At 43.1% G+C, this 12,702-nt stretch overlaps 1 protein-coding gene across 2 annotated transcripts in view; it reads right to left on the reverse strand.

Moving 5' to 3' along the window:
• robo4 (roundabout, axon guidance receptor, homolog 4 (Drosophila)) overlaps positions 1 to 12,702 on the reverse strand; it is a 145,612-nt gene that overhangs the window by 72,254 nt on the left and 60,656 nt on the right. For both annotated transcript variants that reach the window (XM_041174559.1, XM_041174561.1), the window contains 5 exons: positions 11,516 to 11,654; positions 10,776 to 10,903; positions 7,129 to 7,253; positions 4,912 to 5,137; positions 2,537 to 2,658 (listed from right to left, as the gene is read on the reverse strand). In XM_041174559.1, coding sequence (XP_041030493.1) covers positions 2,537 to 2,658; positions 4,912 to 5,137; positions 7,129 to 7,253; positions 10,776 to 10,903; positions 11,516 to 11,654 — 740 coding nt within the window. The remainder of the gene's footprint in view (positions 1 to 2,536; positions 2,659 to 4,911; positions 5,138 to 7,128; positions 7,254 to 10,775; positions 10,904 to 11,515; positions 11,655 to 12,702) is intronic.

The raw sequence follows: 12,702 nt of genomic DNA on the forward strand, positions 1-12,702 counted from the left end.
AGGCATTCAATATAATGTGACCAGTCATCGATGGTCTGATCAAACGATTCAATACGGCCAAACTGTGGCATACTAAAGGGAGGTAACTTTGACGACTATGGTGAGGACTGTACTTACAATTGGCCTGTAAGGGACAGCCTGTTCACTTCAGTGGAATTGTTGCATCTTTCCTTGGTGTAGTCGACTGGTCGCACTTTGCCTCGTTGCTAGTTGCTACGTTCCGTGCTCGCGAACACGGTAGCATGCCTATCTACTAGTGGGTGAGTTGGCAAATATACTGCAGATACAGAGACCAATATAAGATGAAGCACATGCTGCTTATTTACACAAGTAACAGAGCATTAACACGATGTGTAAACTTGCCGGGTGAGCAGGAAAATTTGTGCTGGTGTGGAGAAAGCGATTGGACTTATTGGGCCAGATTTTCACTCCCGAGGCAGATGGCACGAGTCAGGAAATTTCCAGGAAGTATGATCTTCTTCAGTCCGAGCTCACAGAAAACCATGAGCTGAATTTAGTGTTGGCAGTGGGAGTCTCACTGATGGGTCTGAAAGCGATGGGCAGCCCTGCTTCAATGGTCAGCGGTACCTAGGGCTGCAGCTGACAAGATGTGGCCAAGCGTTAGTTTAGCAGAAAAAATGGCCACTGCTGGGGCTGGCCCTGGAGGGGGGAGGGCACAGGAATGGAATTGCACCATCACAACCGCCTAAGGGATAAAATGCCAGCAGAAGCAGCAGGAGGCCCTTAATTGCCACTTAAGTAGCTCAATAGGACTCTGGGCGGGGGGGTGGGGGGGTGGGGGGAGTTGGCCATTTTCCCGTGGCTGGCAAGATGGCAAGGTAGTGGAACAATGACAGGGACACCAACCCTGTCCTCAGATACCAATTCATGACTCCTCTTCCACTTCACAGCTCATCTCAAGGGGGCTGATAAAATCCATTGTTGCATCGCCATCACCACACAGCCCTTGCAAAACTGTGACAACCTCTACACTTCTTAAACTGCTAGATGAAGACATTTACTTTAGATCAGGCCATATTATGCCAAACCGAAGTGATCTTGTCCTGATGCAGCAACGCTAAGATAGAATTTACGGTAGGGACTCTAGTTTACATTGCAGACGCTCTAAAGTTGACTTAAAGGCCTCATCAAACCATAGCAAGCGAACACAAACTTTTTTAAAACATTGAATATTTAAATCCGGTTAGCAAAACAGCCTCCAAAAGGGGGATTCAGGCTAAATTCTCATTGTTACCATCTCAGTAAGATATAGTTCAGTCGTTAGTATCATTAATTTATGTTTTACTTCATCTTTATTCAATCCTGATGTCGATCTGATACCTTAATCCAAATAAATTTTATCGAAAACCTGAATGGCAAATTAAATACCTGGTACTCTTCCTGTTACATATTTGGTGAACTCTTCAATGAGTCCACTTTACAAATGCTGTGCAGGTGTTATAAGCCTGAGTACTGTACAGTCCTACTCATCAATTTGCCTAGAATTGAGGTGCAGGCCAGACAAACACAGAAAGTTTTCTCAGAGACTCACAGATTAAATTTCACATGGAAAAGGTTTTTTTTATTCTTTCATGGAATATAGGCAACTCTGGCAGGACCAGCATTTACCACCATCCCATAATTGCCCTTGAGAAGTTGATGGTAAGCCGCTTTCTTGGATAAGGCTAAGTAGCTTGTTCAGTCGCCTTAGACAGCAGTTAAGAGTCTGGAGTCAGGTATAGGCCAGACTGGATAAGGACATGGATGGGTTTTACGATGAGCTGGTAGTTCATGGTCACAATCATGCTCTCCTTAAGGAAGGATACACTTGCACTGGAAGCAGTTCAGAGAAGATTCACTTGACTGATTTCTGGGGTGAAGGGGTTGTCTTATGAGGAAAGGTTGAGCAAGTTGGGCATTTGCTCATTGGAGTTTGGAAGAACGAGAGGTGATCTTATTGGTACATATGAGATTCTGAGACTGCTGGACAGGATAGATGCTGAGATGATGTTTCCTCTTGCTGAGGTATCTAGAACTAGGGGACACAGTTTAAAAAGAATGAGATGGAGATGAGGAGGAATTTCCTCTCTCAAGACGGTCATTAATCTTTGGAATTCTCTTCCACAGAGAGCAGTGGAGGCTGAGTCATTGAATATATTCCAGGCTGAGTTAGACAGATTTTTGATTGACAAGGGAGTTGAGGGCTATGCGAGACAGGCAGGTGAGTGGAGTTGAAGCCACAATCAGATCAGTCATGATCTTATTGAATAGCCAGATGGCCTTCTCCTAGTTCTTATGACAATTATTGGCACTAGCATTTTTCAAATCCCAGGTTTATTAATTGAATTGAAATTCCTGAGCTACCATGGTGGGATTTGAACTCATGTCTCCAGATCATTGCTCTAGGTCTTTGGGTTACTAGTCCAGTTATGTAGCCACTATGCTATGGTACCTTATTTGAGCTTAGCTTTCAGTTTTTCAGGACTATTCCCAGAAACACTGTATACCTTTCATTCTTATCTGTTTGTAATCATACCTTGTAACCTTTAATGATGCCGTTGTGGGACTCGGGAGGAGGGGGTTCCCAGCTGACCACGACGCTGCCATTCCTACTTTCTGTCGTTGCAACGATAACACTGTGAGGGGCAGCATCTGGCACTAAGCATGAAGCACAAGAGAGAGAAGATTAAGAGCAAATACCAAATAAACACTCACATCAAAGCCACTCTGCATTAGAGATCTCACAACCTTCTTCTGTCCACAAAATCTTGTAACATTTAAGGAAAGGAACTCCAGGCTCATTTGATAGAATAACATTCTAGTCCAGGACTTCTCTAACATTTACTCAGAGGCCGGAATATTGAACAATACTACAACCTTCTTGAGGGCAGAGGTTGGCAAGAAATGCCCACCTGGCCAGCAATGGATGGCTTCTCAAGAATAAATCATTTTTAAAAATGCAATGTATGTGGCTCCCTTTTAGGAAGGCTCCAAAACACTAACATTGAATATGTGCCTGCACTCAAAGCTCACCACATGCTGAGTTCCTGATATCAGTCACTGAGTGCATGCCGACAGCCTGCCCACAGAAAAGGGAAACAAATCATTTAGGAGTAACATTTCTGGGTTTTTTTTATTCTTTCATAGGGTATGGGTGTCACTGGGTAGGCCAGCATTTGTTGCCCATCCCTAATTACCCTTGAGAAGATGGTGGTGAGCCACCCTCTTGAACTACTGCAGTCCATGTAGTGTAGTTACACCCACAGTGCTGTTAGGAAGGGAATTCCAAGATTTTGACCCAGCGACAGTGAAGGAACAGCAATATATTTCCAAGTCAGAATGGCGAGTGGCTTGGAGGGGAAATTGCAGGTGGTGTGTTCTTCTAGGTGGCAGAGGTCACAGGTTTAGAAGATGCTATCGAAAGAAGCTGGAATAGTTGCTGCAGTGGGTCTTGTAGATGGTACACACTGTTGCCACTGTGTTTCACTGGTCAGGGAAGTGAACGTTGAAGGTGGCGGATGGGGTGCCAATCAAGCGGGCTGCTTTTGTCCTAGGTGGTATTGAGCTCTCTGTGTGTTGTTGGATCTGCACTCATCCAGGCAAGCAGAGAGTATCACACTCCTGATTTGTGCCTTGTAGATGCTGGACAGGCTTTGGGAGTCAGGAGGAGAGTTACTCTCTGCATAATTCCCAGCCTTCGGCTATTTAAGTTATAGGTCCTGTACCTTTGACCTTCACTCACTCTTTCAATATTGGTATAACACCACTCTGTAACAGGACTCTCTCACATTCTCTCACTCAACTGCAAGAGAAGTAAAATGAACAGCACTGAATGACAACTCTAGTGACATCCCAGAACAATGAGTAGAAAGCCAGACCCATGGAAAGAAAGAACTTACAGCAATTCACAAGGAAAAAATTCAAGTGTTATGTGATGATGATTAGATAATCAGTTTTTGTGATGTTGGTTGAGGGAGAACTATCGTGTTCTACTTTGTATAGTGGAAAGGAATCTTTTACCAGTGAGTGGCTAAGTTGCTAGCACAGTTGCCTCTGATTCACAAGGCAATGGGTTCAGTCCCACTCTAGAGCTTGAGCCTAAAAATCTAGGCAGATGCTCCAGTATAGCACTGAGGAAGCAGTGCATTGTTGGAGGTGAAGGCTTTCAGCTGAGATCTTCAACCAAGGCTCCATTTCCCTGCTTTTTATTTATTCTTTCATAGGACATAGGCATCACTGGCTAGGCCAGCATTTTTACTGCCCATCTCTAATTGCCCTTGAGAAGGTGGTGGTGAGCTTGGGTGGATTTACAAGATCCCATGGTGCTATTTTGATTTAAAAAAAAGCAGCGGAGTTCACCCAGGCCCTGGTCAATATTTATCACTCACAAAAAAAACAGAATATCTGGTCATTATCACATTGCTGCTTGCAGGAGTTTGCTGAATGTAAAATGGCTGAGTGTATTCTACATTGCAAGAGAGCCGATCCTTCAAAAAAGTACTTCATTGACTATAACATGCTCAGAGGCGTCCAGTGGTCGAGAAAGGTGCGATATAAACGCAAGCCTTCCTTTCTTTAAGTCGACTTGAGATGGACAATACGGCCTCAGTTTAACTTCTCATCTGAAAAAGGCACCTCTGACAATGCAGAATGCCCAACACTGCTGCATTGAGGAGTTAGCCTCAATTTTGTACACAGATATCTGGAATGGGATTTAAACACGCAACCTTCTGAATCAGAGCCAGCATTGCTACCACGTAGCCACTTTATAGCAGCAGGATCTGTAAAGGGCCACAGGACATAGTCCACCCTGGCCTACGTTACAAGTACCAGCCCAGACACTGCTGAGCTTCATCCCTTCCAATAAGTGAAGCCTATCAGAGGGAGCAATCTACTGCCTTCATCTCTCACCTTCCTCGGGAATCCTCCCATGTTTTGTGTTGCTGTCTGGACTGTAGAACTTTCCGCTGTACGCCTGAACCTTGAACTCATATTTATAGCCCCTTCTCAGTGTGGTCAGCACTGTGTTCCGCTCAAGGGGGTGGGCAACCTGCTGCCCCATCCATTCCGCACTCGGGGGCATCAAAGAACGAAAGAAAACATGAAATCCATCAATGTATTGAGACGGCGAAATAACCTGCAGGTGCCAGAAAAGAGACAAAATTGAGTGAGTTTTGTGCAGATGAGTGAGTTCACCTTTGATCACTGGCCTAAACATGTTGCATCATAGGGGAAAATTCAAGCAGAAAGACTGGGATTAGCAAAACTGAGTTGACCTTGCTAAAGGCAGTGACACGAGTGCTAAAGTTCCAAGTCCTGTTCCTTATCCTGCAACTCCTACCGGAATTGGTCCATGTGTGAACACCATCTGATGTTAGAGTCTAACTGATCCAACAGAACTGGATATTACACGATGGTCGGTTTAAGTATCGCTTCAGACCTCAATACTAAACCCCTCTGAACCTGCTTCAGAAGGATGTGAGTGTCCTGAACAACTGTTGGCAGAACACAAGAACTTTCAGAAGATCAATGCAAGGTATTCTCAAGGCAGTGGCTGCCATTGTTGGGCACTGGCCTTCTCACTGTTGGCATCAAGAGGTAAATTTTACTAATGGGGCTCCTGGCGCAGATGGCAGGGCATCTACTTCAAATATCAAAAATCTGTAGACACGCCTCCCATGATATCCCCATTATCAATCCCAAATAAAATTTGGGGCTCCATGCCAGGGATATACTTAATAATGTCAATGTTAAACATCAGGTTTGATATGGTTGCACTACTAAGTTAATAACAGTATGAAATAAATGTAGAGCTAAGATCCTGAAACACCGTTTTAATTATTTGCCTAACAATCAGTCTCTTACATCAGTTCCCCCAAACACTTAATATGTTAATGTACATTTTACTCTGCCATTGAATCATTCTCATTTATTTAATCTCTTGAGGGAGCTGATTAACTGCAGGTATAGTCATTTGGTAGTATAGAACTTGAGTATTGCTGAAAAAAAGACATATCAAAGCTTTTTAACTTGCACTCATCAGGACACTTCACAAGAATACAAATATAAGGGGGAAACAACAATTATACTGTATGAGAAGAGTATGCTGATTGGTTGGCAAGCGGACTCTGATTGGTAGAGGCATTGGCATGGAGAATGCACCAGTGATGGTGACTGACAGTTAACTGCCAAGCATTGTTAGAAATTTAAACCAGGGAACTTGACCCTGACTGATCAAGGCATTGCCTTGAGGAATGAGTCAGTGAATGGCTATCACTTATTTTGTTTAGCTGAAGCAGGCACAATGTGCGTACGTGTTCTTTCTGTCTACAAAGAATAGGGCCCCATGTACTAATATATGTAGCTTCCGGTACACGCAAATATGGAACACTATGAGGACTGAAAATCTTAAATTGGTTATCAGCATAATTCTTAGCAGACTGAGGATTATTTAGCAAATGTTGTCCAATCACAGAATCAAATCTAATGTCGGACACTGTGTTTTGAGTTTTGCAAGCATGGGCTGGTTGGGTCTGTACCTAGCCCATTGCGAACAGCGGCTGGGACATGCTGTTTGATATGATCCACCAATCTTTGGGACATACAGCCTACATACCTAGCACCACACTGGCACTGAAATACTGAAATTCATATGCCACATTGCTCATTTGTGTGATAGGCAGAACGTCTTTTTTGGCTTGGCAGCAGCATCCTGTTAGTAGCGAACACCACTCGTGTTGCTACTGCATAGTAGCAGCATGAAATGGCTGGCTTCACCTGTGGCTCAAATTTTTGAGATACCTTGCCCTTCCAGGGAAATCTGAGGGAGACTGGGCACTTTTCAGGGCTGACAGTGATGGCCTTAAAGCTGTTCTTGAGTTTGCGTGACATACAGCGCAAGGCGAAAAGTTTCGATATAACTTTTTTTCAGCAAAATTACAGATATAATCCTCTAAATTAGAAAAAAAACTCTCCAAAATGTTAAATAATTTCCAAACAATTGAGGATACACTTCAGGAAATCAGCCGAGCATTATATCAAAACAACTATGGAACGAGCCTAGTGGCAATCATTTATAGGATAAAATAGTAACTGCTTGAAAATTAGGGAGAAGGACCAGACACCTACCTTCCAATGGAGATAAACATGTGAAGATGTTGGAAGGACAGTAACGTTATCAAGGTAGATCCTAACATCCAACAGTTCCTGGTGAGTATCCTTCTGCCTGTCTCCCTGACCAGTGTCAAGAGCATCTGAAAGTAAGAAAAACAAATCATGAACCAGTAAGAGCAGTGGGGTCCATTGCAGGCATGATAATCTATATTTCTTTTCCAAATGCTGACCAATTTTCAGTTTTGTCTTTTTCTATTTCATATTCCCTTATTGCCTATTGAACGAGGGATCATCCATTTTAAACATACAAAATGGAGGACTGGAAAAGACTAACTGCTAAATCAATCCTATCTCATGATATTACAACGGACCATGACCCCCATTTGTCATTCTCCCCTCCCCATCAACTAACCAGTCATACAATTTCCTGGGAGCTAAAAAGAAATGGAAAAAAACCCGAGAATAATTCAGAGGAAAACAAATTCTGACAAACTCCTGTCCAATCCCTGACAGCAATCAAGTTGAGTTCTAGGAGACTACAGTCATTGGAAGATATATCCAAAACACCTAATCTCTATATACTGTTTTGTCAGCCACAGTCGGTACCCTGTCCAGCTTCCTTTTTAAGGTTTATAGCAATTCTCAACTCATTGCACAAGCCAGCAACTTGTTCCAATGGACAGTGGCACTTTCATGAAATGAAAAATCTGACATCTAACCTTGTTCTATGCTCACATAATTTATACATTCCCTTGGTCCTCCCTAATCTATTAAATTAATTATCCTACCCAAATGGAACTAAATCTAATAATTTCAATATTTTAAAGATCCTAATCAAATATGCTCAAAGGTTATGTTTTACTAAAGACAAAAAAAAGCTCTTCAAGACTACCATGCTAATTAAGGACCTTTAAACTGGCATTAATCTAATGACCTAGTTTTGAAACTTTTGCATTGCCTCTAAGTCACCCATGTGAGGGGACCAAAAGCGGACACAATATTTTAAATGAGGCCTGACCAAGGTCTTATAAAAGGATAGTATAATCATACTAGCAAAACACCCCAGCACCGTACTTGCTTTTGCAACAACTTCAGCACAGGTTGCTTCAGAGAGATGTACCATAACATCTAGATATTTCTCCAATCATGAACTAGCAGTGCTGAATAATTACATGTGCATAATGTTGGCTATACCAATGTGCATAACATTATGTTTATCTGCGTTAACACAGCTATATTCCCATGTCAAATCTAGATTTATTTATTACCGGTTTTTCTCATCAAATGTCCTAACAACACCCGCACAAGTTTTTGTACCATCTGCAAACTTGTGAATTGTTCCCCTAATGCACTGATCTAATCATTTATAAAGATCGTGAAGGACACTGACCCTTGTGGGATTCCAATAGTAACTGGTCCCCACATAAAACCACCACCATGAATACCAATAATGTTTTTCCTTTCAAACAGCTATTCATTATTCTGCCATTAACACTTACTCTGGACCAACGTTTTGTTTCTTTACTATAACTATTACCATTCCGTTTGCCTTTTGTTCCATTATATCCTTGTTATTTAATCTCTCCCACCCTCTACCTATCCTTTTTGTTCTACCTCTCACTTCCCCCTTTCACCAGTATAAAACCCATCACATTTCTGTCTCTCCTCCTTCGAAGAGTCATATTCAACTCAAAATGTTAACTCTGTTTCTCTCTCCACAGATAATGCTAGACCTGCTGAGTTTTTCCAGCACTTTCTGGTTCTCAAATTTCCAATATCTGCAATATTTCACTTTATATCACACAGCCTTCTGGTTATGAGAATACAAATAATACTTTATTCAACCCAACATCTGTTTGTAAATCTCACAAGACTATCAAGTAGCCTTTTGTGTGGCAAAGGTTTTCCTAAATCAACTAAAACAATGTCAATCAGGCTATGTATATCCAAGAACCTACTAACTTCTTTGAACAAATACAACCAAGTTGGTGAGACATGCCCACCTTTCCCAAAAGCCACAGGGGAGTCTCTGATAAATCATTCATTGTGAGGACTATTTAAACTGTACCTCAGCCATGGCTCAGTGAGTCGCACTCTTGCCTCTAATTCAGAAGCTTGTGGGTTCAAGTTTTGCTCCAGGTACAAGCATAAAATCTAGACTGATAAAGCTCGAGGTCCTCACCTTTGGCTGAGATATTAAATGGGGGCCTGGACTGCCCTCTCAGGTGGATGTAAAAGATTCCATGACATTATTTTGAAGAAGTTGGTTTTGATGTCTATTTTTTAAAGTTTGTTTTGCTTCTGTGGAATTTCTTCACACAATAAATTAAATTCTTAATTTTAGGAACATAGGGGAGAAATTTCTCCCCGACGGGCAGGCTGGTCAGGAGTGGGCACAGGCGGGCGTGGAGCCAATCGCCACCCACAATCGGCTGCGTGCCGCCATTTTATGTGGGCGGGCCAATTAAGGCCCACCAGCGTGACGCGAACCCGGTAGCTCTCAACTGTGTGGGTGGGGGGAGGAAGAAGAGTTGGGGCCGATGCTCTTTCACGCATGCACACGAAAGAGCGCAGTAATCTCCCTGAGACAGCTCCGTGCAGTTGCAAAGTTGTAAAGAAAAAAGAAAATTATTCAGACATGTCCCCCCATGTGACAGTGTCACAGGAGCTGGGACATGTTTATGAATTTTGATTTAAAAAATTTATTTCATTAATAAATCCTTGATGGAGCGTTATCCTGCTGGTGGAAGCGGTTTCATGAAAAATGCGTGTGCTCTTCGCCTGCCCCCCCCAATCTTAAGGTTGGATGGGCAGCTTTCTCAAATGGGTTAATTGTTTTATTAATGTCCTTAATAGGCCTTTGACAGTTTGGCAGGTACGCAGCCGACTCCAGTGCGCGCCTGCCGAATGGAAGATCAGAATGACGCACGGTGACATTGGTACGCACGCCCGACATCACCGCGCATCATTTTACGTGTCAGCGTGTAGGGCCCACCCCCGCACACCAAACAGAAGATTCCGCCCATAGAGACATAGGAGCAGAAATAGGCCATTCGGCCCTTCGAGCTTGCTCCACCATTCAATAAGATCATGGCTGATCTGGCTGTGGCCTCAGCTTCGCTTTCCTGTCTGCCCCCCATAACCCTTGACTCACTTGCTTATGAATGGATAATATAAGTGGACAGTAAGGTCAAGTTAGCACCTTCCAAAGCGGACAGAAAAACATGATGGAAATGCCACATAATCTCCAGTGCATCATTACCGAGATAGAAGGATCGTCATTATTCTGGGGCAGGGTATCCCATTCACATCATGTAAAAGAAAGCAAGCTCTGGTTCATAGATGTGGGTCTGATTATATGTTTATAATTACAAATACATGATCATAAAGAACTGTAACAGCAAAGATCCAGAAATAACTGTCACCAATATAACTAAAAGCATAATCCCTCTCTCCCCACCATTTTAATAACATCTTCAACACTCACTTTTACCCTCTAATTGAGTTCATTATTTTTAATATTTTTAAACTTAAAAAGATTTATGCTATCTTTCCACCACTACCTCTGGTTGATGTGGTTTCAGGTTACTCCACTGTCGGATTTTTCCACTTACCAGACCTCCTCCTTGTTCTCAGTCAAGCATTTCAAACTCAAAACTAACCTCGTACAATGAGGGAGACGGAGGCAGCAGCTGAACCCAGCACATTCTCAGCCAGGCAGGTATAACGGCCTGCATCATTGAGAGTTGTGTAATGAATCTTTATCGTGTTATCAGAGTTCACCTCGTACCTGTTGAATCAAACTATAGTCAGAGCACAAAGAGTAAAATCAATGTTCTTCCCCCCCCCCCCCTCGCCTTAATGCTGTGGTGTCAGACATTGGGGCCTAGCAGCTTTAAAGCAACTCCTCATTTTTTGTGAAACAAAATAGAATTTAGAAGATAAATGAAGGAAACGACATATTTGAAAGTCTGACATTAAGAGTAATGGTTTGTATTTCAGTGCAGCTACTGAGTGCTGCACTGTCAAATGGGATGTTAAACCTTGGCCATATATACCCTCCCAGGTGAGCAAAAAGATTCCGTGGTCAGTTTGGAAAAGGAGCAGGGAAGTTCTCCCTGGTGTGCTAGCCACTATTTATCCCTTCATAATTCTGTCTGCCTTGTTTCGTACATTACAGCTTTGACTACACTTCAAAAACACTTCATTGACTGTACAGCCTTTTGGGATGTCCTGAGGATGTAGAAGAAACATAAATGCAATTTCCTTCTTTGTTTCTTTTCCAAACACTTTCTCTGGAGAGACAGTCAGAAAAGAATGTTTTGGTTCCAGGAGAATGTTGCAGTTGGTAAAGTTACTGTACAGATTATTCAGCTGCCCTCAAAAGCCACTTTTTACTCACCTCCCTGTGGGAAGGTCTCCATTTTCCTTCTGCCAGTGCACACGTGGCATTGGATCACCACGGACATCACAGGAAAACTTCACTGTATCCCCAGCTGTTACTGTCGCATCACTCGGCCTCTGGACAAAGGTTGGCTTTTCTAGAATAAGATAGAAACAGTTAGAGCTATGTCATTGCCAGCAGAAGGAAGATAATCATCATTGGGAGCCGCACCTTGTGGCTTCCCCCATTTCACCATCCTACACTGAATGACTGGGACAGTAATTCAAATTTCTGAAATGTGAGCTACAGCAGACTGCAGTGCCAATAGCAAGTCCAGACACTGGATGAATTACAGAATCACAGAATGCAGAAGAGGCCCTTCGGCCCATCGAGTCTGCACCAACATGTGAGAAACACCTGACCGACCTACCTGATCCCATTTACCTGCACTTGGCCAATAGCCTTGAAAGTTATGATGTGCCGAGTGCTCATTCAGGTACTTTTTAAAGGATGTGAGGCAAATTGCCTCCACCACCCTCCCAGGCAGTGCATTCCAGACTGTCACCACCCTCTGGGTAAAAAAGTTTTTCCTCATCTCCTCCCTAAACCTCCTGCCCCTCACCTTGAACTTGTGCCCTCTCATGACTGACCCTTCAACTAAGGGGAACAGCTGCTCCCTATCCGCCCTGTCCATGCCCCTCATAATCTTGTACAGCTCGATCAGGTCGCTCCTCAGTCTTCTCTGCTCCAACGAAAATGACCCAAGTCTATCCAACCTCTCTTCATAATTTAAATGTTTCATCCCAGGCAACATCCCGGTGAATATCCTCTGCACCCCCTCCAGTGCAATCATATCCTTCCTATAATGTGGCAACCAGAGCTGCACACAGTACTCCAGCTGTAGCCTCACCAAGGTTCTATACAACTCGAACATGACCTCCCTACTTTTGTAATCTATGCCTTGACTGATAAAGGCAAGTGTCCCATGTGCCATTTTCACCACCCGACTAAAATGCCCCTCTGCCTTCAGAGATCTATGCCAAGGCCCCTTTGTTCCTCAGAACTTCCTAGTGTCATGCTGTTCATTGAATACTTCCTTGTCATATTACTCCTTCCAAAGTGTATCACCTCACATTTTTCAGGATTAAATTCCATCTGCCACTTATCTGCCCATTTGACCATCCCATCTATATCTTCCTGTAGTC

This window comes from Carcharodon carcharias, chromosome 25 (assembly GCF_017639515.1).
Source record: "Carcharodon carcharias isolate sCarCar2 chromosome 25, sCarCar2.pri, whole genome shotgun sequence".
Classification (NCBI taxonomy): Eukaryota; Metazoa; Chordata; class Chondrichthyes; order Lamniformes; family Lamnidae; genus Carcharodon; species Carcharodon carcharias.